Source organism: Poecile atricapillus, chromosome 6, assembly GCF_030490865.1.
Source record: "Poecile atricapillus isolate bPoeAtr1 chromosome 6, bPoeAtr1.hap1, whole genome shotgun sequence".
Taxonomy (NCBI): domain Eukaryota; kingdom Metazoa; phylum Chordata; class Aves; order Passeriformes; family Paridae; genus Poecile; species Poecile atricapillus.
The window spans coordinates 35,013,341-35,036,029 of NC_081254.1; the positions used below are offsets into that span (position 1 = coordinate 35,013,341).

The 22,689-nt window shown below is 45.5% G+C and overlaps 1 protein-coding gene across 2 annotated transcripts in view; it reads left to right on the forward strand.

Annotated features, from left to right (window-relative positions):
• Positions 1-22,689, forward strand: part of LHPP (phospholysine phosphohistidine inorganic pyrophosphate phosphatase) — a 71,217-nt gene that overhangs the window by 12,984 nt on the left and 35,544 nt on the right. For both annotated transcript variants that reach the window (XM_058842027.1, XM_058842026.1), the window contains 3 exons: positions 1,291-1,354; positions 2,240-2,332; positions 8,367-8,458. In XM_058842027.1, coding sequence (XP_058698010.1) covers positions 1,291-1,354; positions 2,240-2,332; positions 8,367-8,458 — 249 coding nt within the window. The remainder of the gene's footprint in view (positions 1-1,290; positions 1,355-2,239; positions 2,333-8,366; positions 8,459-22,689) is intronic.

The following is a 22,689-nucleotide window of genomic DNA, read 5'->3' on the forward strand; positions in this document are numbered from 1 at the left end:
TTGTCATCAATGCAAAAATGTTTTGTACACTGTGTATGTAAAAGGATTTATTTTGTCATTCATTGATAAAAACGGCTCTTTCTTGTTACTTCTTTGAAATATTACCTTTTGTTAAAAAATAAAGATTTTGGGATATTTAGAGCTCAGTTTGCACCAAGAGCATATTGCTTTTTAATGGCTGATCATTGAGGTAATGGGAATACAAGTTCTCTGGTGAGTTCTCTGACTCGAAGGAGGATGATTATAAATTGTAAGAGGTGTCCTCCTGACTGGAGAAGCCTAGTTGATGCAAAGGGCCAAATACAAAAACCAGCTTCATTTTTAACCTGTAGAACCAGCACAGCTGGGTGGACCTTGGCAAGGTGCCTGCCTTGGGCCAGCAGGCTGGTTTTGGTAGAAGTTTTAGTTCATTCCATAGAAAACAGAAGTGTCAGAGTCACTGAAGCAGAATGCCCTGCTCCTGGAAATGGAGTGATTTACATTTAGCATCTGTTTTGGGCTGAGAGTGGGAATTGGCTTTGTAATTTCTTCTGTCATGCCACTGTCAGAAAATTAAGCTGTTTACACCAGACTATAGAAGGTTAATGGCTGTTCTAGCAAAGGTCAAGTGGTCATTTTAAAGGAAGGCTATGCTGAATAATTGAAAATGGCAGAAGGATAAGGCATAAAATCTTAGCTGACTGCTCATCCTACCTTTTTTCCTGTCATATAGAAACCTGCCTTAGCTCTGCCCAGAGCTTGGAAGACCTGCATGAATGTGAATTGCTGTTCCAGGAAAAAAAACTCTCTAAAGACACCTTCTAATTACATGAACTTCATGGCAAATGGAGCATTTTAGAATGAGCAAAATTCAGCATGGAGGGCTTTCTTAGTCCTGATGAACAAGGTTTTCTCCTATGGGAGGCTGAGACAGCGATGATGGTCCTGTCTGGGGTCACAGCTGCTGGCTGGTGCCAGCCCTCATCTTTTAGCTGCCAGGGGGTCTCTGTCACTGTGCTGTAATGCAGAGCCCAGTCCACCCTGGTCTAAGCACACTGAAATCCCTTTGAAGCAGTGAAGTTGTTCCCAGAGGCCATCTGGGATCCTTTCCCTGAGCACTGCACAGTCCTGAGCCTGTCCTTTCCTTAACTCCTCCTGCTGTTAAACCAAGGCCCGGGATTTTCTGATTACTTGACTTTTTATGCAGCCATATGGACATCTATAAAGGCCCAGAAATAATAAAATGTGGTTTCTTTGTCTTTAATTGCCAGTGTTTTCATTTCATGGGAACTTTATCACTTTCATTTCCAGACGCTACTATAAAGAAACTGATGGTCTGAAACTTGATGTTGGAGCATATATGAAGGCATTAGAGGTATTTTATAGCTGGAATTATGCTTACTCGTCCTGTGCACCTTGTTAAAAGAGTAACTGGGATAAATATGGGTCATCTTCTGTATTTACTCACCTTGGTGGAGGGAGTTCCCACACATTCAAACTCATTTGCTGCATTCTGAAGATGGGTGGATTCATTTATTTTCTGCCTTTGGTTTTTTTGGGTTTTTTTTGGTTTAAATTTGTTTTACCTAAACCATGCACTTTTTCCATTGTGGTACCTTTATTGCAAGTGAGGCCATTGAAAGGAGGAGTCAGACAAGAAAAAAGTGTAATATTGTGTGCAATATACCCAGGAAAACCTGAAGGTCCTTGTAATCTGTTAGGCTTTTTTTTTGTCCAGGAACAAGGAAGAAACAATTTTTTTCAGCATAGCACTGATATTTAGTTGCAGGAAAATGTAACTTCTAAAATCTGCCTTTTCAAATGTAACTTTCCAAAACCCAGATTTGAAACTCAATTTTTCACTTCAATCATTAAAATTATGCCAGGTGATTGAAGAAATTCTCTGTATCTTTTAAGGCCCTCCAGTACTCTTGATAGTTTTTTATAAAGGATATTTGTTATGTCTCTTAAGAGAGAGACAACAAAATGAACAGTACTGGAGCTGAGTTTGAAGATGACTCAGCGATGGAGAATGTGAAAGATTTGTACCTTGAGGTGTTTCAAGAGCATTTTCTCTCCTTCCAGAGAACTTTAAACACTTCTTTTATCCAAATTTCTCTGATACTCACCTTCACCTGCTAATCCATTGTGTTATTCAAGGGCAAAAATCAATAAAGGTTTTACAACTGGAGTTATGGAATTGAACAAATCCTTTACCAATGAATATTTTTGTGTTTCTCTTGCTTGTTTTTTCCCCCAGTATGCTTGTGATGTCCAGGCCGAGGTGGTGGGGAAACCAGCAAAAAGGTTTTTTGAGTCAGCCCTGGCAGAACTGGGAGTTCCACCAGAGCAGGTGAGTTTGAGGTGCCGTGCCCACGGGCTGTGCCATGTATTTGTGCCCACTGGTGTTTATTTCCTGCTTTGCTATAGCTTTGAAAAGTTACAGAAGAGGCTGAAGGAGAATGTGACCAGGACTCAGTGCCTGGCAGAGGCAGAACAGGTGCCCGAATGCCTGGCATCTGCTTGGAGGCTACAGGGTGATGGAATTGATCCCAAAATGTCATTTATTTCCACTGCTGTCACACTGACTACCTTTTTTTTTTAAATTCTTTTTTAGTAAAAGGGAAAGGCAGAAGTAAAATATTTTATAATTTTGGTGACTAGGAAGCACTGACTGACCCCAAAACCTCCTCCTGTATTTCTGGCTTTCCAGAAACATGCTGAATGTGTTGTGCTTCCTCAGTGCATCCCATTTTCCCCCTCTCTGGAGTTGTTCCCAGCTCCTCTTCCTTGATTTGTTGTTCTGTCACGCAGGACATAGGGATGAGTATGAGAAGCCTCACAAACAGCAGTGAATTACAACACAATAATTCCATCAGGGGGGTTTGGGTGGCATTATAAAGAACAGGAGTGAAGTTTGGTGTGGCTTGTAGGTCCCTGGAGCCTGAAGATGAAATGATGGCCCTGTAATTCAGCATGTGCTTGGGTTTTGCTTTATTATAGAGTGGGGAGATGGAAAAGACCTAGTGGGCCATCTAATCCATCTCTGTCCCCATGCAGGAATGTTCCCTGCTCCACGGTTATTAATGTTTTGTCCACAATGGTTTTCAGAGAGCCAAACAACTGTCAGTACCCTGGGAATAGTGTTCAGCCCAGTGGGACTTGTGGGAAGGCAGCTTTTCCTGAGATTTATCAGGATATTTCCCTTTTAAACTGCTTCTCCTAATTTCTAGTTTTACTCCAGTTAACAGCCAAAATAACTGCTTGCCTTCCTGGGTATTTTCTCCATCCAGTTATCTCTAGACTTATTATCATTGCAGGAGTTGTTTTTTTACTGAAAGTGTGTGGTTTAGTTCTGCTGCTTTCCTCCATGCAGTCCCCCTGCTTTTTTCTGTACTCCCTTCAGTCTGTCCATATCTTCCCAGGAATTAGATAGCCCAGTCTGGACTATCCCTGGAATATCCCAGGTGCAGAGCTCATCTCTAAATCCTTGCCCCAGGAAACAAATCTGATGTAATGCATCACCAGGCTGGCAAAAATGGTCCCACAGGGTGAGCCCTAGTGAGTGGTTCTCATCAGCTCCAGGAGTATTTGTTTGGGGTACAGAAAAGCACGAATAGTCCTCAGCAGAGATTATTTACTCATTCTCCACTGTTTGCCACATTTACAACTCATGCCTAACTTTATATTTTGTCAGAGTTTTGGCTTTTTTCATATAGTTGATATTTTATATTAATTTTTATATTATAGTTAATATTTTAATATCTTAATTTTTCATTAATATTAAACGCCATCAATCTATTGTAGTGATATGGGTAGTTTGTAGGTATAATATTTTATATTTGGAGAGTTTGGAGATGGAGTGTGTGCCTAACCAAGGAGGAGTGCAGCAGACACCACTGGATAACAGCACCAGTCACTCCATGCTTTCCAGCATGGAAAAAATAATCCACACTGCTGGAGTTAAAGCCTGGATCATTTTTCACACCTGTGTAGGAGGAAAAAATTGAAAACCAGAAAACTGCCTTAATTCTGACATATTTTCCTAACTTTTGAGTGCTTGACCTCACAACTTTAATGTCCAGGTTGGTTTAGTTGCTGGTACACAGTAATAAAAGACCTCAGTATTTTCAGTTTAAAACCTCACTATAGTCACTTCAGTAAGTTCCTGTAATGCACTGCATTACATTTTATTCTGTCTCCTGAATGAACTCTGCATTTGTATTGATGTGACAGGGGCTGGTTTTGCTTGCCTTTGCTTTTATAAAATGTTTATTCCAATAATTTATTTTACCTGTGGAATGCATTTAATCCATATCATCATTAAACCAGTTTAGATGATCTGTGCTTTTGACAAGATACTACAATTTTCTTTCACTTGGCTTTTAATGAAAAATACCTTTTTAATAAAGCTGTCTCACCACAGTAATTTGAGACAGTGGCAATTCTGAAATTCCTCAAGCTGCTTTAATCAATAAAGTTATCACCAGTCGTTTCCCTTGATAACTGCTTCTTACTGAGACCCTGACTTTGCCTTCTGCTGCTGAGATGTTTTCAGCCTGCACTTAGAATAAGAGGAACTCCCTAAAGTCCAATTTTCATTTTAACCTTTCCTCAATGGCCTAGAAATAACAGATTGCCAGTATTACTTTAATAGATTGGAAATTTTAACCTCTTAGAGGTAACCAGACCTATCTTAGAATTCAGTACTATGACAAAGAATAACACATCTTAAAGGTTACTGAAATGCCTAATTCACGTGTTTTAAGGCAGCTGTAACAGTGGATGATTTTTACAGCTTTACAATAAAACCTAAATAATGTTAAGGTTCTGGTAGTTTTATATAATCATAAAAAGTTCTCTCTGTAGAAAATTATCCTGCTTTAATGGGAGTTATGGCAGGTCGTACTGGAGTCCATAAACTACTGGTAGTTAAGCAATTCCCATTCCTGCCACCTGCAAGCCTCAGGTGGGAGTTAGTGGTGCATGAGAGCAGGGAGAGGTCACCCAGGGGTGGCACAGGGGACCTGCTCCTGTGCCAGCATCCCCCCATGCTCACAGCAGGGCAAGATCTTCCTTCCCAAAATAAAACTGGCCAAGGGAAGTCCCAAGCTTCAGTCCTGCTGAAAACTTATTGAGAACTGTCCTGCACCTTTGGAGGTCTAAATTAGAAACAAAATTAACAGTAATCTGAGATCCTGAAGCCTGAGTAGTTATTCCTTGGGCAAAGCAGAACAGGGAGAAAAGTAAATGTGTTGTATTTCTCCTTTAAAGGGATTTAATACATCAAGGTTTGGTGTACAAGTTTATTTCCTTATGGTCCTGGCACATTTAGCTTGATTAAGGTTATTAAATTTATAGCAAAAAATCTGTTTAGGCATAAATATGTCTGACTCTAGAAGAATTCTCTGTGCTAAATATTCTGGTGGAGTTAGCACACTGCCTTCTGTGCCTGTCTGTTTGCATCCTGCATAGGCTCCAGCCTCCAAAATCCCCCATCTGAGCTGGTCCTGGTAAACACTGCCTACAGCACGAGCAGGACTGGGTAAATCAGGGCATTCTCATCTTTCTGCCTTCTTCATTTCCCTCCTCTGTAATTCCTTTTCAGATCAGACATTTTTCTGTGATCAGTTAATGAATGCTAAAACTCTGTTTGCAAGCAAAAACTACCTGAGCTTCCCACTCACCACCCCAACAATCTCTAAAGATTTATTAGTTTTGGCTGCTTACCTGCATTCAGCTCAGGGTCTGTGGCACAGGCGGCACCAGTGGCATTGCTGACTGGGGGGGGTTAAATTTTGCCTTTCCACCCCAAATTCCTGGGGATCATGTTGACCTCCTCTGTTCTCTCTGCCCCTCTGGGCTGAGTCTGATGGGAACCCTTTGAGAGCAGTGTTTTTTCCCTCAGCTTTGGCACATGTGCTTTACTTAATGTGTGTGTACAACCTCACACCACCTCTCACCATCTTGGTGAAATAGAAATTACACCCATCCTAGTTCTTTGATGATTTGTCTTAAAACCCAGAGAGACTCACTGTGTTTTTTTTCCCTTCATTTTAGTTAATTTCTAGCCAATCTAAAAAAAAAGTAACTTTTGCAGAAGGATTGAACAGATTAATGGTGTCATCCCTGTGTAAAATGTGAACACGAATGGAGATCTTTTAATTCCTGTTTTCAGTGGGTATGTGACCTTTCAGTTTTATATCTTTCTCTCTCTTCTTACCATATTGCAGTCAGAGAGGAAGTTAAACCCAGGTTTGACAGGTAGAGTTTTTTTATTTCCCTTGACAGCGCACCTTTTGACCTCTATCTTCTTGCCAATGATTTTTTAAATCCTAAATGATTTGGGAATAATTGCTCCTCCTTTAGTGATTATTGCCCTTCACCGATAGTAAATCTGTGAAATCCCTGGGGGCTGGAGCACGTTTTTGTATGCGTGTGCCACAAGCTGGCCTGGACAGGCATCGCTGCTCTGCTGCAGCTGCATTTCCAGGGCTGCCAGAGTCTTGCAGGAAAACTTCCCTGGATGGGGTAAAACACAGCCCTGGTGAGCAGGAGAGTGCTTGGTGGGCTGCCCTGCTCTGCCCTTTTCCTTTGTCAGAGGAGATTGTTTTTAGGCTTGTTAGGACACAGGACTGAAATTGGCTTTATATCCTGAATGTTGGGATTTGGGCTGAGCAAGGGGCATGCAGGTCTGTTCCCTCAGGGAGGTGTTGGAAGGAATTTTGTAAGAAAAAGGAATTATAATCTCTTAAAGCAAATGGTTGTAAGAGAAAGGAATTATAATCTTTTAAAGCCAATGGTTGAGAATGATTTAATATCCAGGAGCAGCTCAGGGGGAATTGGTAATGGAGGTTGGCTGGGGATGGTGTTGCCAGGTTCTTGCAGCTCTGCACACCACAGTGGCATTATTCTCTTTTCTCATCCACATTAACATGCTTTATTTACTAATTACTTAAATCTAACCCATCATTTTCTCCCCATTTCATGCTGAATTGCTGGTTTGGAAGAGTACTAAGGAAAGGTGAGCTATCTACAGGAGAAGCTGTCCCAGATCTTCACATTTGTAGCTCAGTTTGGTTTATGAATCCTCTCAGAAAATTTAGGTATATTCCAATATTTCCTTTACATGCAGTGTAATATGTAGGAGAAGATCCTGTTGCAATTAAGTAATTCATAAAATAGCTCTGGAGATTTAGTATTTTTATTCTTTCTCAAGCAAAACAGAGCTGGAGAAGGGATGGAAACTCAGGCAGGAATGTCTGGAGCTGGAAGGCACCATGGTTGTGAAAGCCAGGCAATTAAATTTATGAAGCAAAAAGATGATTTAAAAGATGAAAATAAAATGGCCAAAGATTCAGCTAACTCTGTATTAGACAAAATTCAACTTGAATACAAAGGGTAAAAAAGTCTGATTGATAAACCACATCGCAGACTTTCAAATCTGTGCTTCCCCAGTTTTAGGTGCTGCCTCTGTTCTCTGCAGAATAATCCAGAACATCTTTGGGAGGTGTAAAGCTGATTTTTTAAGTCAGTAATGGAAAATTACTGTTTTGTGTATGTACTGGGTTTTGTTGAAACTATAAAATGGCATCCCCAATCATTTTAAATTTGAAGAATAGAATAAATATAATAATTGGTAATGCAGGATGATAAGCAATTGAAATTGTGTAGATGTGATAGTCAACAGAAAGGACCCCTTGGTTGATATACTGTGATCAAATAAATATCTTTAACAGAGGCAGGAAGGTTCTCTGTGCATTTTTTTATCCAACACCAGACAAATCTTAGCACTAACAGTTACTTTTTTGGCAATCTACTCACTTTTGTTTATTAATATTGGCCTATACTTAAACTGATGGTAACACAAATGGTGCCAGGCCTGTGCATGTCGTGTCATACTGTGCAAAAATGAGTAAATTCCATTTTACAGTGATTTCCCAAATTTCTGAATCAACCTGAGAACAGGTTGGGATCAAGCTCGCAGTGATTACAAGCTTAAGCTTTTGACCAGCCTGTAGAACACCAGATTTAAGAAGTTAAGCTTAACTTAAGCTGCTTGGAGCGTAGCAGGAACTGATTGTTAGGAACAGAGGAGGCCTAACTTCATAAAAATCACCATTTTCTTTCAATTGTGTCCCAAATCCCTTTGATTTCTGTGATTGATTACAAATTGCACAGGTGTGTGCTGTGCCAGTCCATTGCTGGAGGAGCTCTGGTATGAATTACCCTCGAGGTAGGATGACTTTTAATCAATACGATGACAATATTATCTTGTTTAATTTGTCCGACAGCAGCATTACACCTCAAATCAAGCTGTTTGTTATGTCAGGGGAGGGTGACAAATGGCAGAAATGAACTTTTCCTGTATTTCACTGCCCTGACAGGCCATCATGATCGGGGATGACATCGTGAATGATGTTGGGGGAGCCCAGCAGTGCGGGATGAGAGCGCTGCAGGTGCGGACGGGCAAGTACAGGTCAGTGCACACATCCCAATCACAGCTACAAGGCCAGGTTTTTTCCATGCCTTTTTCACATCCTTTCTCCTTGGTGTCAGTGTAGGCTTCCATTTGTTGTCTGCCCAAGCACCTCCTTGTGCAGCAGGGATTTGGGTGCATGGTGGTATCTTCTTTTAGGAAAATGCTGTGTGGAAGTAGCAGGAAAGGGAGGATAAAGTGTCTTTGATCTTTTGAAGAAATACTTTCTGCTAAATTTCTGCTGTATTTTTTTCACCACAGCACATAAGAACTGGTGTATTTCCTGGGGTTTGCTTATTTTTTTTCCTGCTGCTGCTGCATGAAAGTATTGTACACTTGATACAGAACGTGTCTGAAACCCGTGGCAGGGTTAGGATTATAAAATTAGACTGTTGACTCAGCCGTTCCTGTGGGTCATCTCCCACAGCTTTAGGAAGGGCTCCATATGTCTGCCCTTCCCTCCAGACACACATTCAGCACCGAGGTGCCTGAAACACGAGAGCTGCTTCTCCAGCTCTCACCTTCCCAGAGTGCAGGATCCTGCAGGATCGCTGATGCTCTGAATGGCCCTGCAAACCCCTCCTTGTGCAGATGTCCCCAGGGTCCTCTGCCCTCACTGAGCTGTCACAAGTGCAGCTGCTGAGGGGGGCCCTGAGTGCACCCCTGAACAGGACATGTCCCAGTGCTAAGCAGCTGCCTGGGCCAGCTTAGGTTTGAGGTCAGCTCAAGGTGACTCCAGTGGAGTGCAGGGATCTGTCCCTCCATGTAACATTCTGATCCCAACACTCAAAATCTTGTTTTAACCATCTCCTCTTACCCAGAGCCATGCCTCCTTGTAGTATTGTTCAGCCACACCCTTTGTCATCTGATGTCATTTGTATTTTCACAGTTCTTCACTTTCAAATACTGAGACTGTAAAAGAAGGATGCTCCTTTGGGGAGGGATACAGCACATGAAAATATTGCTTGCCATAAACTATCTGAAAAGTTATTTTGTTTGTTTTCAAGTCAATCTGTTCCTCAATTTTCCTTTTTAATTTGTGTAAGGTGATAAAATAATATCCTGTGCCTTAATTCTGATGGACCAGTAAGTGATGGTTTATGAGGAGAAAAGTCAGGTACAAGTGTATTGCATTTTCTATAATTTTAAGATTGTATATCTAAAAATCAGATCTGTATCTGAATAAAGCTTGGGAAATCCCAAAGATTAAAAAAGTAGTTATATAGTTTGTGCTTTTGGGATTACTTTTCTGTAATCTCTGTAGTCCCAGGAGCTGTACTTGATGATCCATGCAGGTCCCTTCCAACTCAGGACTTTCTATGATCCTAATCCCATTAGGTTCCAATGGAGAAAATACGGGTTCAGTGGTTGATTTTATTCTGATATTAATGGGATCACTTTGCAAATCTGCATTTTGTTGGCACACAGATAGAGGTGCCAGTGAAGAAGGTGTCTTTGCTCACAAAGGTGAATTAGGTCTTTGCTACTGACCAGATCTCTCCTGTTCCATACTTTGCCTCATCAAATATGCCCCAGGTGATGTTGCATCCACACTGTTCAGGCAGCTGACATAAACTCTGTGTACACAAACACACATAAATATGTATAATCATATGCTAGAAAATCATTTTTTTGTATCAAGTTTGAGTCATGATTTCACAGCTGAAAGGGAGTCGCCAGCTGTTCTAGATGGGGAACAAAGCTTGTGTTCCTGTTTCAGTGTGAGCTTGTTGTTTTCTCAACTCAGGCACTATTGCAGAGCAGTGAAATACAGATGAGTGTCTCTCAATTCCCCATGTCATGCCAGGCCTGCTCTCAGCAACTGGGAGTAAAATGAAATAACTCCTGTTTGCCAGGAGAGGTCAGAGGTGTATCTATATTTTTAAGAGTGACTTATTTAATATACTTAGAAAATCAGGGCACACAGTGAGGAGAGACAGAAAGTAAACAAGCGATGGGCAGGATAAATTACAAATAAACAAAATGTAATTATTTAGTGGCAGGGTTAATTTAAAATCTGATATATAGGATATACAAAAGTCCTGTCTTTCCCTTTAGCCTTTGATGGCACAGAGTTCTGTGCTGCACCCGAGCACCTCTGGATGGCATCGTTGGCTCGTGCACATCTCTGTCAGCCACAGCCCGGGGCTTCCCCAGCGGCCAGGGCTGTTTGTCCCGAAGTCTTTCAAAGCACAAAGCTGTCAGGGTTTTGCTGTGGGTGTCGCTGGAGTGCTGGTGTGGTGGGATTGCCACAGGTTTCAATACTGAATGGTTTGGGTTGGAAGGGACCCTGTTGTCCCCCTCCTTCTCGCCCAGAGGATGTCCCCAGCTGGCATTGTCACCTCCTGTGCACAGGAGTGCTTGGGCAGCTCTCCTGCTTTCCGGGCTCAATGCAATTTACATGAACATTTTAGGAAAAGGCTCTTCCCCCAGAGGGGGCTGGCACTGCCCAGTCTCCCCAGGGATGGGCACAGCTCCAAGGCTACCAGAGCTCCAGGAGTTCAGACAACACTCCCAGGGACAGGATGGGATTGTTGGGGTGTCTATGCAGGTCCAGGAGCCAGACTGATGATCCCTGTAGGTCACTTCCAGCTCAGGATACTCTGTGATTCTACAATTCTGTGTTTTTTAAGGTCTGCTGCCCACCCAGTGCCCACCCAGGTTATGCCCTGGGGTTGCCTCATCCCCAGGCTCTCACCCTCCTGACCTCTGCAAATTCTTCTCCACTGTTGGCTGCTCCCAATGTGAGATTCAAAATGTGGATTGAGCTGCTACAAAAACATTCACTTTTGCACCACCTTGCATGGAGTCCTGCAAGTTGTCTCCTTTGTCTTGCTTCTCTTGGATCTTTAAAGTTAATTAAAATCTGTGCAGCCTCTTTCCTTTAATATGACACACTTTGCCTGTTCCTCTTCGATCTCAAGTGTTGAACTCAGTAGCCAAAGCAGGCATGGCATAGATTAGTCCAATGAATGCTATAAATCCTGTCTGCAACATGGAATAGAACTGATGCTGGCACAAGTCAGGGCAAAAGTGGGAAGGTGAGGGGGTAAGATTGTGTTGGGTTGACCTGACAGAGGGTGAATAGCTGTTGGCCAAGCCTAGCCTTTCCTAGGTGTAAATTCCAGGTGCAAAGGGTCAGTCTGGGCTGCAGGTTTCTCCTCTCTGTTTGTCCCATATCCAGGACAGATCAGGCCATTGCTGCAGGCTCCTGAGGGCTGTGGGATTTGTCAGCACTGGGAAATGTGATGCCAGTTCCAGAGTTTCTGTGCACACTTGGCCAGCATCTGTCCCATCTCGGGAAGAACATGTTCTTGTCTTCCCGCTCAGGGTATGTGCTAATTCCACTTGCAGCTAATTGGCCTTGACATCAAACCAATGATTCCCACAATAACTATTGATTCTGCAATGCTGTGTAATATCCTCGTTCCTCTTTGTAGCCTGCAAGTTAGAGCAGAGAAAAATGACTTTGAGGCTTTTCCAAGTGTGTCCCTGCACCTCTGGGAACAGCTTCCAGGTGTGTCAGATCGCAGCTGGATCTTGGCAGGGGGTAAGAACAGCTTCCCCCCTTCTTGTTGTTATTTATGGGTCTTGGTTTGTGAATATTGAACTTTCCATTGCTGGTGTATGGCAATAGCCAGGAATATTCATGGCAGTGGTGCCCACTGCCCTTGCTCACCTGTGAGCTCTGGGCTGGCTTTGGAATGTGGCGGCGTGGATTCATCCCCTCTCAGTGCCCACCTGGGGTTTCCTTCCTTTGATTAGGGATTTATCTCATGGCTGTGGCTGATAGTGACATCAGAGTTAAAACATCCCTGAGCTGCCTCATTACAGACGTCAGGGATTCTCCAGGGATGGAGGATAAAAGGATGGAGGCCCTTGGGAGCTGCCATGCCCCACCAGCTCTGCCACTGTTCTCCAGGAGAACTGGGTCAAGTTACTTCATGTGTCCCTACTTTTTAATTATCCTCTGAGAATAATTATCCTGACTTCCTTAATAAAGTGGCTTGTGATCTGTTCCTCTTGCCTGATTAAAGAAAATACACAGAATTTGTAGTAAATTGGCTTGCCAAGAGAGAAATCAAGATGTGACCAAGACAAAAGTTGGGACAGAGAAGCCTTTTAGACTGCCATCATCAGCTGACTAAGGATTGGGAAGAGCAGGTTGTGTCTTTAAATGAAGTTATAAGGGTATTCATTTTTTTTCCACACATAGATAAACTCACTGCTATCACTGTGTAGTTCAGTGAAAGCTCATGACAACTTCTGTGAACAGTCACTTCTTGCTGCTCTGCAGAGAAGGAGCATCCCTCCACCCTCCCTTTCTTGCTCCCTGTGTTACCAACCCAGCCAAGATGAACAATTTTATGAGTTCTTTCCCATCTCCTGGGTACCAGCAGTGTGTAATGAGAAGGAGCAGGCAGAGGCACTCCCTTTGTGCAGAAACACAACCAGAGGCATTCTTAGAGCCTCACATCCTGATAATTAAGCCTGTTTCAAGTATTAAATGGAAACAGTTCCAACCCATATTTGCACAGTGTAAAGCTGTATTAAAATTCATGTTGGTTAATGTCTTAAGCAATGTTTATTAAAGCTGGTGTCAGTGAGTTGTTTTTGATAGCTGATTGCAGGCAGTCCCAAGGCACAGCCGTATCACCCTTTATAGCATATTCAAATTATGGTTTGCACTGTCTGTGAGAGGATCTTCACATGTTTTTATCAATTTCTTGACCACAATTTGGTTACCATAATATTTGAATCATCTTTGTAGAGGAAGTTCAGAGTAAATCCTGCAGTGCCCTAGCGTGCACATCTGATCACAGCCTTCCACCTTCTCAGTGTATTCCAGGGTCCAGTCACAGAAATTAGTAACCCATGCATAAGTTTAATTATCTTCAGTCTAAAAGAGAACTGTGAGTTTGAGGGGTGTTTATTGGTAGGTAATTTATTTATTGGTAGCATAATAAACCTTGAGGGAGCAGTGTGTGCTCAGGACGCAGCCATGCTGTGTGCTAATGTGCTGTTCTGAAAAAAATCACCCAGAATATCAGAAAAGAGATCAATCTGCAGTGGGAGTAGGATAAATGAAGGAGGAATGGATCAGGTGAGTGAGGAACAGCAATATTACTCAGAAGTCTGACAGTTCTGCTCTTTGCCTGTCCAATGACTGACTTTCCCTCAGCAGCCCCACTGCCATCCCCTCTCATTCCAGCACTTAGGAAGGGAGGCAGTGTGCACTTTGCAAAGCAGGGTGCAGGAGACCACATGAGCTGCAATTCTGCTTCCCCTCTTGCCTCACATCCACCCGGCTCATGCAGCAGCAGAGACAGCTCAGGTTTCCATTTCTCCTCTTCTGAAGCTGATAAAGGGCTGGAAGAGGAGGAGCTGGTGCCAGTATCTGCTACCTGAAGCCGGAGGCAGCAGGACCTGGCTCAGCTGGTCTTGATGTGTGGCACTAAACCACGTCCAGGCCCTCTCTGACAACATCCAAAGCTAATGGCCTTTCTTCTTTCATTCCCTTTTGCTCTGGTGCCTCAGTGTCTTGGCAGGACGTGTTCTTCCAGCCTGGGCTGGCAGCCACCCTCCCTCCACAGCCACATGTTCCTGCCTGAGCAACACCAGAGCCCTTGGCAGCTGCTTGTCCAGTGTTTGCCTTTCCCTCCTCCCTGCAGATGCACAGTTCCTGAGCTCAGGTGCTGCTGGTGGCAGCTCAGGGCTTTTCCAGGGCTTCCTCAGGGTGTGTTCATCTGTGCCTGTGGCCCCAGCAGTGCACTCCAGGAGCTGGTCCTGGAGTTTATTTTTATCCCTAGAGGCCTTTTCTCAGCACCTGCAGTGCAAGGCTGCAGTGAAACATTCCCCAGCCTTTCTCAACACTTGTCCCTTGCACAACGCCGAGCTGTATCAGCTTGTCCAGCCTTTGACAGCATTGATGAATTCCACAGCAATGGAAAAACCACTTTATTTCTGTGAAAATGCAGATGAGAGTGCTGAAATGTGCTGTAGAAAGGGCACAGCTGGGACAGCTGCACAATTTGGGTTTCACCAGAGATTTCCTTTTTTTTAAAGCACAGGTTCCTCTTCTCTGCTTATCGTTTTTCCTGTAGCTAAATATCCTCCAGGCTCTTTGGTGCATGGAATCCTCTCAGAGAAACTGCTCTGATTGATAAAACCAAGGCAGAGTGTTGTTTTCAAAGGCAGAGAGAAGCAAAGAAGAGAGAGACAGGTCAAGTCAGCTGCTGATGTAACTCCCTTGATGCAAATGGTTCAATATCTGAAATTTAATCTGGCTTGGGCCCTTGCTGGAGCAGCAGTGCCAGAACAGTGCCTTGTGCTGGCTCCCTGCAAGCACAGAACACCTGAGCATTCCTGTTTTAATGCTGTTTTGTGTGCCCATGGATGCTGGAGGGTACCTGCAGGCTTAGCCAGTGACATTTGTTTATTTCTTTTCTACAAATGGGTTCAGCCAACAAACCCAGAGTGGCTGCCTTCCATCCCTGGCAGTGCCCAAGGCCAGGCTGGACGGGGTTTGGAGCACTCTGGGACAGTGGAAGGTGTCCCTGCCCATGGCTGGAGTGGCACTGGATGGGCTTTAGGGTCCCTTCCAGCCCAAACCATCCTGTGATTCCAGCAGCTGCAGAGGGGATGCAGACAGGTTTTGTTGGGGTGCAGGGGACAGGGGCTGCCAGCCTGCTCAGGACAAGGGAGCAGCCCCAACACACAGGAACTGCTGCCCTCCAACAGCCTCTGTTGGGCTGGGGCTGCTGGCTGCCTTTCATCCCCTTTGGGAGGCGTGATGGGACTTACCCAGAGCTAAAAATAAAGCACCCAGCAGTGCCAGCTTTAGGTCTGCTGCAGGCTGGGATGTGCCTGTGCTCGTGTGCTGCAGCAGGGGCACAAATGCAGTGTGTGAGAAGGGCTTTGGGTGCAGGGCAGCTCCCCGTGCTCCTGCCCCGTGCAGACAGCCTGCAGCTGGCCCAGGAGTGGCTCACATTCACACTTTGCCCCAAAACCATTGCAGTTCTCTCTTGTCTGTGGTTTTCAGTCGCTGTCAGCAGCGGGTATGGTTACACCTCAGCCCCGCTGAGATGAGCTCATTCAGGGGTGGCTGGGGCTGTTGTGTGGGGTCTGCATCCTATGGGCCCTTTGGACTCCAGCCATCAGCCTCCCTAAAAAACAGGGATGTGTGTCTGTCAGGGGCAGAGGAAGAGCCTGGCTGCTCTTTGTGAGGATCTGCAGCTCACCACGAAGGCTTCTCCTCACTTAACTGCTCTGTGTGCACAGCAACACATCATCACTTGCTTAAATGGCCAAAGCACAAGACAGGCATTGGCTGATCAGGGGCTGCAATTAGGGAAATTAGTGCAATGAGTCTGGTGAGGAGCATCTGGGGGGGCTCAGCCTGGAGAAGAGGAAGCTCGGGGGGACCTTTTTACTCTATAACTGCTTGAAAGGAGGGTGCAGCCAGCTGAGTGTCAGTCTCTTCTCCTAGGTAAGAACAGGACAGGAGGAAATGGCCTCAAGCTGTGCTAGGGGAGGCTTAGATTGGATATTAGGGAAAACTTCTTCACAAAAGGGATTTTCCAGCCCTGGCACAGCTGCCCAGGGCAGTGCTGGATTCCCCATCCCTGGAGAGATGTAAAATCCATGTGGATGTGGCCCTTGGGGATGTGGGTTAGCGGCACTAACAAGAATTTAGGGAGGCAGGGTGGGGTGATGGAACTGTCAGAGCCAGGTGGGTGGATGGGAGCTGCAGCCACAGGTCCCTTCTCCATCCCCATTCCCAGTGCAGACTGGAGAGGACACATTTCTCACTGTGTGAATTTCAGAGGGCTCTGTGGGGCAGGACACAGCCCCAGCTGTGTATTCCATGAGCAGACTCTTGGAATAACAAGAACTGTCCAGCTCAGCTGTTGGCTGCACAACACTGAGTCCAGGCCTAAAAATAGGAGGGTGTCTGACCCTGAAGTGAAGGATTTTCACTCGAAACCCAGCCTGGCACCCACCCAGGGTGACATCATCCAGAGGGGAAGTTGGAAAAGCTTCCAAACTTTCCATGGAGAAGTGCTAAATGCATGTGTCAGCGGATAATCAAACAGCACGTTTTCTGTGGCCATGAATCAGGGGAGAGAGGGAACAGGGAAGGAAAGACCTGAAGGGGGAGGAACAGGAGTGGAGCTGCATGTTGGAAAGGAGTTTTGGGAGTGTTGTCTGTGTATAACTCAAGGATGGATGATAAGGTCCCGTTCAGGCTGAGCCTGTCCTGTAAAGATGACACTTTTCTTTCCTTTGAAGTTTGCTAAAAGTCACTGTGCTGCACTCAAGGTTCTGACTGTGAACCAACCCAGTGGTATCTGGTGATATTTGCCACAGCTGTGGTTTTGAGTCTGCATGATTTGGACTTGCAAGAGCATGGATATTGCTCGAGGTGGCTGTGGAAGCATCTGAGATATCCAGGTACTGGCTGACTCCCTTGGTTTTGGCTCTCTGATATTTGAAGCAGCTTTTCCCAGGCTAACCTTCAGGAGTTTGATCCAAATCTGTGCTCATGTGGCATGGATGACCTTGCTGTTGTTGTTCTGTGCTTGAACACAGTTCCTCATGCTTCTGTGCTAAGCTGCTTTTTCTTCTTTAGAAGTGACAGTGTGTATAAAATGTGGTGGCAGCTTTCCTCTGAAACTTGACGTCTTTTCCCTCTGGATGCTGCCAGGCAACTCCTGTGCTCATCCTCTAACAAGGACACCTTTCCCTCAGTGTTGTTGAGCACATGCTGAAATCTGTAGCTCTTTCCAGATGATGGAAGCCGAGTGTGATAGGAGGAGTGTCCTTTATCTGTGTTCCTTCTGCCTTTTAAATTCTCGTTATGTATTTATAATGCTGTTACAGCAAGGATGCCTGGAGCACAACTGTGGGCACTGCTTGGTCTCTGGGTCCCCAGTGAAGCTGAAAAAGCTGCTGTTGCTGTGTAAACACTGTGTCAAGAGCTGATTTCATGTGTGCTGCTGGGTATTTTCACCCAGCTCTGATAATGAAAAGAGGGAAAGAGTTTCACCATGTCAACGTAGACATCTGATAGGAAACCAGTTTACTGGTTAGAGACTCAAAATAGGGTTCAGGCATGCCAGCCCTTCCTTCTTGGGGTTTTAGTACCTTTAGATCATCACAGCAGTGAAACTTCTCCTGCAGACAAGCTGCTTTGTAGACATCAACAGGCACAGAAGAGCTGCTTCTCGCTCTGTCAGCCTTTGGGTAGGATTTGTCTGAGTAAGCATGAAGATATTTCTGGTTGTCTGCTGGGAAATGATGTGGCTGCCGTTGCAAAGGTGCTACACTGGCACTGGCAGAGCCTGTGGCAGGCAGATGATAGCCCAGGCAGGGTCAGGAATTTACTTCCCATGGCCCAGACAGGAGCTTCAAGGGTTTTTCCATGGTTTATCCTTTTTCTGCATGAAAGCTTGAAGCCTCCCAGGGCTTCAAGACCCAGGGACAAATCTCTACTTGCAGCCAGACTGTGAAGCCTCTTAGCTTTTGATCCCTGGCACTCTTTATGAGGTACAGCCCAACTGGAGCAGCTGGGTGAGTGGCAGGGGTCTGAACCTGAGCAGCTGGGACAAATCTGGTACTCCAGGAGTGAATGCCAGTCCTGCTGCAGCTCCAGCACAGACCTTTCGTTTCATGTAGCATTAGTGGAGCTGACAGACGTGAGAGTGAGCACACACTGGAGCCAGCTCTCATTCTTGCAGACGGAGCACTTTTATTTTTCCTTGCTGGTTGAGATGTTGTAGCAAGCACTCGACTTCCTTGACGTCCTTAAACTATGTGGAGAGGTGGGGAGTTGCCTTTTACCCAAGCAAATGGACTTCTGCTTTGAAAAGTCCCTTCCTGCAGTTTTTGGCATGACTGATCACTCTGTTCTCAACAGCCCCTGAGCTTCATGATACAGTAGTTTTGTACAAAGCTGCATTTGTATGTGCATAAGCTTTTAGAGCTCTTTGAAAACACATCCCTAGATGTCTGTCTCGTGGTTTTAAGGGAGAGCTGGAGATGGGGCTTGCTCAGGAGGAGGGAGTGGGGGTTCTGGGATTGTGAGACAGTGGCCAGAGGCGCTGGCAGACACACGGCGCTGGCCAGCGCTGCTGCACGTAGCACAAGTTGTCAAATAACATTCAGATAAAAATACTGCATATTAAAAGACCATTACAGCATGAATTGAGCCATATTGTGCATTTACTCTGAGGAGCAGTGCTTGATGAAACACTCACATCCCCTTCCCTGCTCTGAATGCTCATCTCCCCATCTCACACTTGTGGGGGACTCACAGAGCAACATTTTCCCCTCTCCAGTCGTGTGTATTTTTCTGCCATGTCTTTCTGGTTGTTAAATACAAACATTAATGCGTTTATTTCTGGAGCAGAGCTTTGAAATCCTTCCCTGTGCACACAGGGCCAAGAGGCACAGCTTGAAGCTGGCACTGGCCACAGGGTTGGGTGCTCACGTGCTCGGTTTGAAAGGACTCGAGCATTTTGTGCAAACATATGTTGGAAATGCCACTCGTGACCGCCTCAGGGGCATCGTGTGGGCTCAGCCCTGCTGCAGATGGACTCCCAGCTGGCCCTGGGCAGGCACTCAGAAAATCCCAGTGCCCTGAGGAAAGCCTGGGAATCACAGAGGAGCAGTGTGGCAGGGCAGAGGGAGAATCCGCTCCTCTGCGGGGCAGCACTGACCTTTCTCATCGCAAAAGCATCTCTTGTCTCCCTCCATCAGGCATCAGTGCATCAGTCAGAGGTGCTGATCTCCCCTGGGGGCTCACAGAGGCTCTGCTGAGGTGGCTCTTCCCAATGTCCTGGCTCCTGGCAGAGGATTGAGAGGACAGGTTTTGGCTGAGGATGTGGAGGCCGGCTCCTGTTCATACAAAGTGGGTACAAAGACCTCAGTGCAAAGTGGGGAAAAAAACCTGCCTGCATTTCAATCAGCCTAATTAAAGTGGCTTTTTGCAGGGGCTGGCAGGCCCAAAGTGATTTGTGCAATTAAAGCCTTTTGTGTTTGTCTGGTGGGGTTTTTTCTTGCCTCACTCATTTATGGGACCATCACCTATGTGTAATCTGTGGTTTTAAAGTTAGAAATAAGGGTCTGGACCCTCAGCTGCTCTAAGGAGAGGAGTAAATGGGAAGAGCTCTGCTGATTTACACCTGTGGTGCTCTGGATGTCTGGAAATAGCTTAGCAAGTGTAAAAGGAGAAAAAAAAAGGTTTCTCCATCCATCTGGAACACATTGCATCCATCAGGGGAAGGAGAGGCATTTGTGAGAGTGAACGCTTCATTTATCAGTGTATGAGCTATTGAAAAGCCTGGATGTGGCTGGGATAATTATAACCCAGTTTAGTCTTCTTGGAATGGAAAAGTAACGACAATCCTAATTTTACCAAATCCTCTGAAATTTATTGCCTATTTGTTTAACACCCTGGACCCTTTCCTATGGCAGGGGATCCAGTACATTTATGGAGGTGCAGTTTGGGAATCTAAATACTTGGGAGTTCATCTGCGTGGTCTGTGAGCTGCTCTGGTTATTTTCACTGTCACCACTCGGAGGCTGTGGGAGCTGGGGATGCAGATGGGAGCACAGGGGAGGCACAGGCCAAACATCAGCTGGAGTCACTCAAAACATTCTCTTTCCACTGGGCACTGCAGGTGAGGAGGACCTGGCCAGCTTCAGCTGTGGGTAGGAAAGGAGGTTCCCTGTTGGGAAGGGAACAAAGCTCCTTCCTTCCCCTCTTCAGGACCTGCCCATTTTTCTTTCCTGAATATTCAGGGATTTTTTTCCTGCATGTTTCCCCCATCCCTGGAAGTGTCCAAGGCCAGGCTGAATGGGGTTTGGAGCAAGATGGTCTAGTGGAAGGTGTTCCTGCTGGTGTCTGGGATTGGAACTGGATGGTTTTTAACGTCCTTTCCAACCCAAACCACTCCATGATTCTCTGTAAGGAGAGGCAAGATGTACTCAGAAATTCCCCCTGCAGGGAAGGTCAGAGTATCAAATATCTGGAGATATTTGGAGAGCTGAGTGCAGTTACCCTGTGCCAAGCCGTGGGTATCACCTGTCCCTCAGAGTCTTATCAAAACTGAAAACCTCTGATAGATGCAGGAATAGCAGCACAAGAAGGAAAATCTCTTTTTGGGACAAAGCAGGCTTTGTTAAAGAACAGAGGTGATCCAGAATCTGTGAAAAGGAAGGGAAAGGAGCAAAGCTCTGGACCTGGAAGCTTCGTTTGCTGCCATCATGTAATAGTAGAGGAAAATGCCTGGGCTGGGTTTTAATAATTGTTTCTGGTCTTTTTTGTAATAAGTTCAGAACTTCTAGGACTGTCTGTATTTGTGGCTTTATGAGCTGTGCTGTCTTTTGGCTGAATCTTTACTCTTTTCTTACCACGAAAGTCAGTGCCTTTCCAGTGCAGCAGGAGCTGAAACATGGAGAGTCTTGATTTCCTGTTCAAATCTAAAGCATTTGGGGTTTTAGAGTTTTTGCAAGCACTCACAAAACCCCAAACAACAAACCCTGAAAGATGAAAATGATTGTCCAAAGAAGACAGAAGGAAATTTTCCTCTGCCTCCTTCTGAGTCAGGGGTTTAGTCCAAGGGGTTTGGTAGCACTTTAGTCCTTCATGCTTCAAGACACAAGCCAAATTCTCCCCAATAAAATTCAAAAGGCATTTTTCCTTTAGGGGACAAATGCTGATGTAAAAATCTCTCACATTTTCCTAAACCACTGTTAGAAACTGGCCACTGTTGAAAGTGGAATGCACAGTTATCTCAGGCTGCCTGTCTGAAGCGGCGTGGGGGCTTTTTCCTGCTGCACCTTCCACAGGAGCACACCGAGGGGGCCTTGTCACCAGGGTTGCTGTGCTGTCACTGGGAAGGCCACCAGCTCAGATGGGACAGGTAATCAGAGAGACAGGAAGGGTTGGGATGTGTTTGGGGGTGTATCAGGAGGCTTCAGTGTCCTTATTGCCAAAGCAGCATATTCACAGTGCTGTGCTCCCAGCTCCTGTGCTGCCATCCCTCGGTGCCTGACTCACATTTCTGCAGGCATCCAAGTCCTGAAAAATTTGGGGGAGCTGTTGGATGGTGTAGGACTGATGGTTTATGAGGAGACATCAGTGCTTTGTCACCTGGGAGTCACAAAACAGTCGGCCTGAGTGAGACAAAGGAATGAATCTTTGCATGTGCTTGGGAAAATGGTGGGGCAGCAGCAAAAAATGAACCTCCCTTTGTCCAGAGCACAGCAAGTCCCCTCAGTGCCAGCCCTGCTCCACATTTAACCCTCCTGTAGGCAGATTGCTGATCCTGGGAGCCAACAGCAGCTCCAAGGGTTAGGAAAACAAAGCAACTTCCTGAGGTCTTTTTGTCTCACAGGTTTCCTGCTGCAGCCTTGGCAAAAGTGATGCCAGTGAGGGATGTGGCAGTGGCTGTGGCTCATGCTGCCAGCTGTGCAGCAGCTGTGGACCAGGGAGTGTTGCCATCTGTACATGGCCAGGCTGGAGAGATGAGCAGGTGTGGTCCCTCCCTGTCTGAAGCCAGTGAGAGCCTTTCCATCACTCCTGACAAGCTGGAAAACATCTTGCACCACTCAAATGTATCACTTTCTTCCAGTTAAATCCTGACTTGGGATTGTTTTCAGCTGTGAATTGTGGCAATATTTATGCTGTATTTTGGGAGAGGGTTTTCATGCCATGTAAACATGGGGTGTCTTAGAAGTTGCTCTTGGAAGGTTTTGGGAAGTGCATTATAGGAGATGTAGGATGGTTGGGATGGAGGTAACTTCCTTACCTTCCATCAGTGCTTTGGACCCTCTGTTCCAGCTGCAGTGAGCATCATTTAGCTCCCAAGTGCTGCTTCTGCCACCCTCCTCCCACACCCTTGTGTGGCCATGCCTGGGAGCTTTGTCCCTGCCAAAGCACAGCCTGTCACCAGGAGGAAAGGACGATTAGAAGGGAGCAGTGGAGTTTGCCATATAAACATTTAAACCTTACCCAGGCTGAATAATTACTCAGATACTTCCTGGGTTGAAAGGAGCCACTGGATCTGGTGGGAATGGATAAACAGCTTTGCAGCTCCCAGTTTCTGCAGCTCAGGTCCCTGATGTTGCCCCAGTGACTGTCCCTGCCTGGCTGCAGGTCACTCAGTGAGGAGATTTTGTCAGCAGCCCAAATCCTGGTTGTTGAGAGGTCTTGATGGGATTCT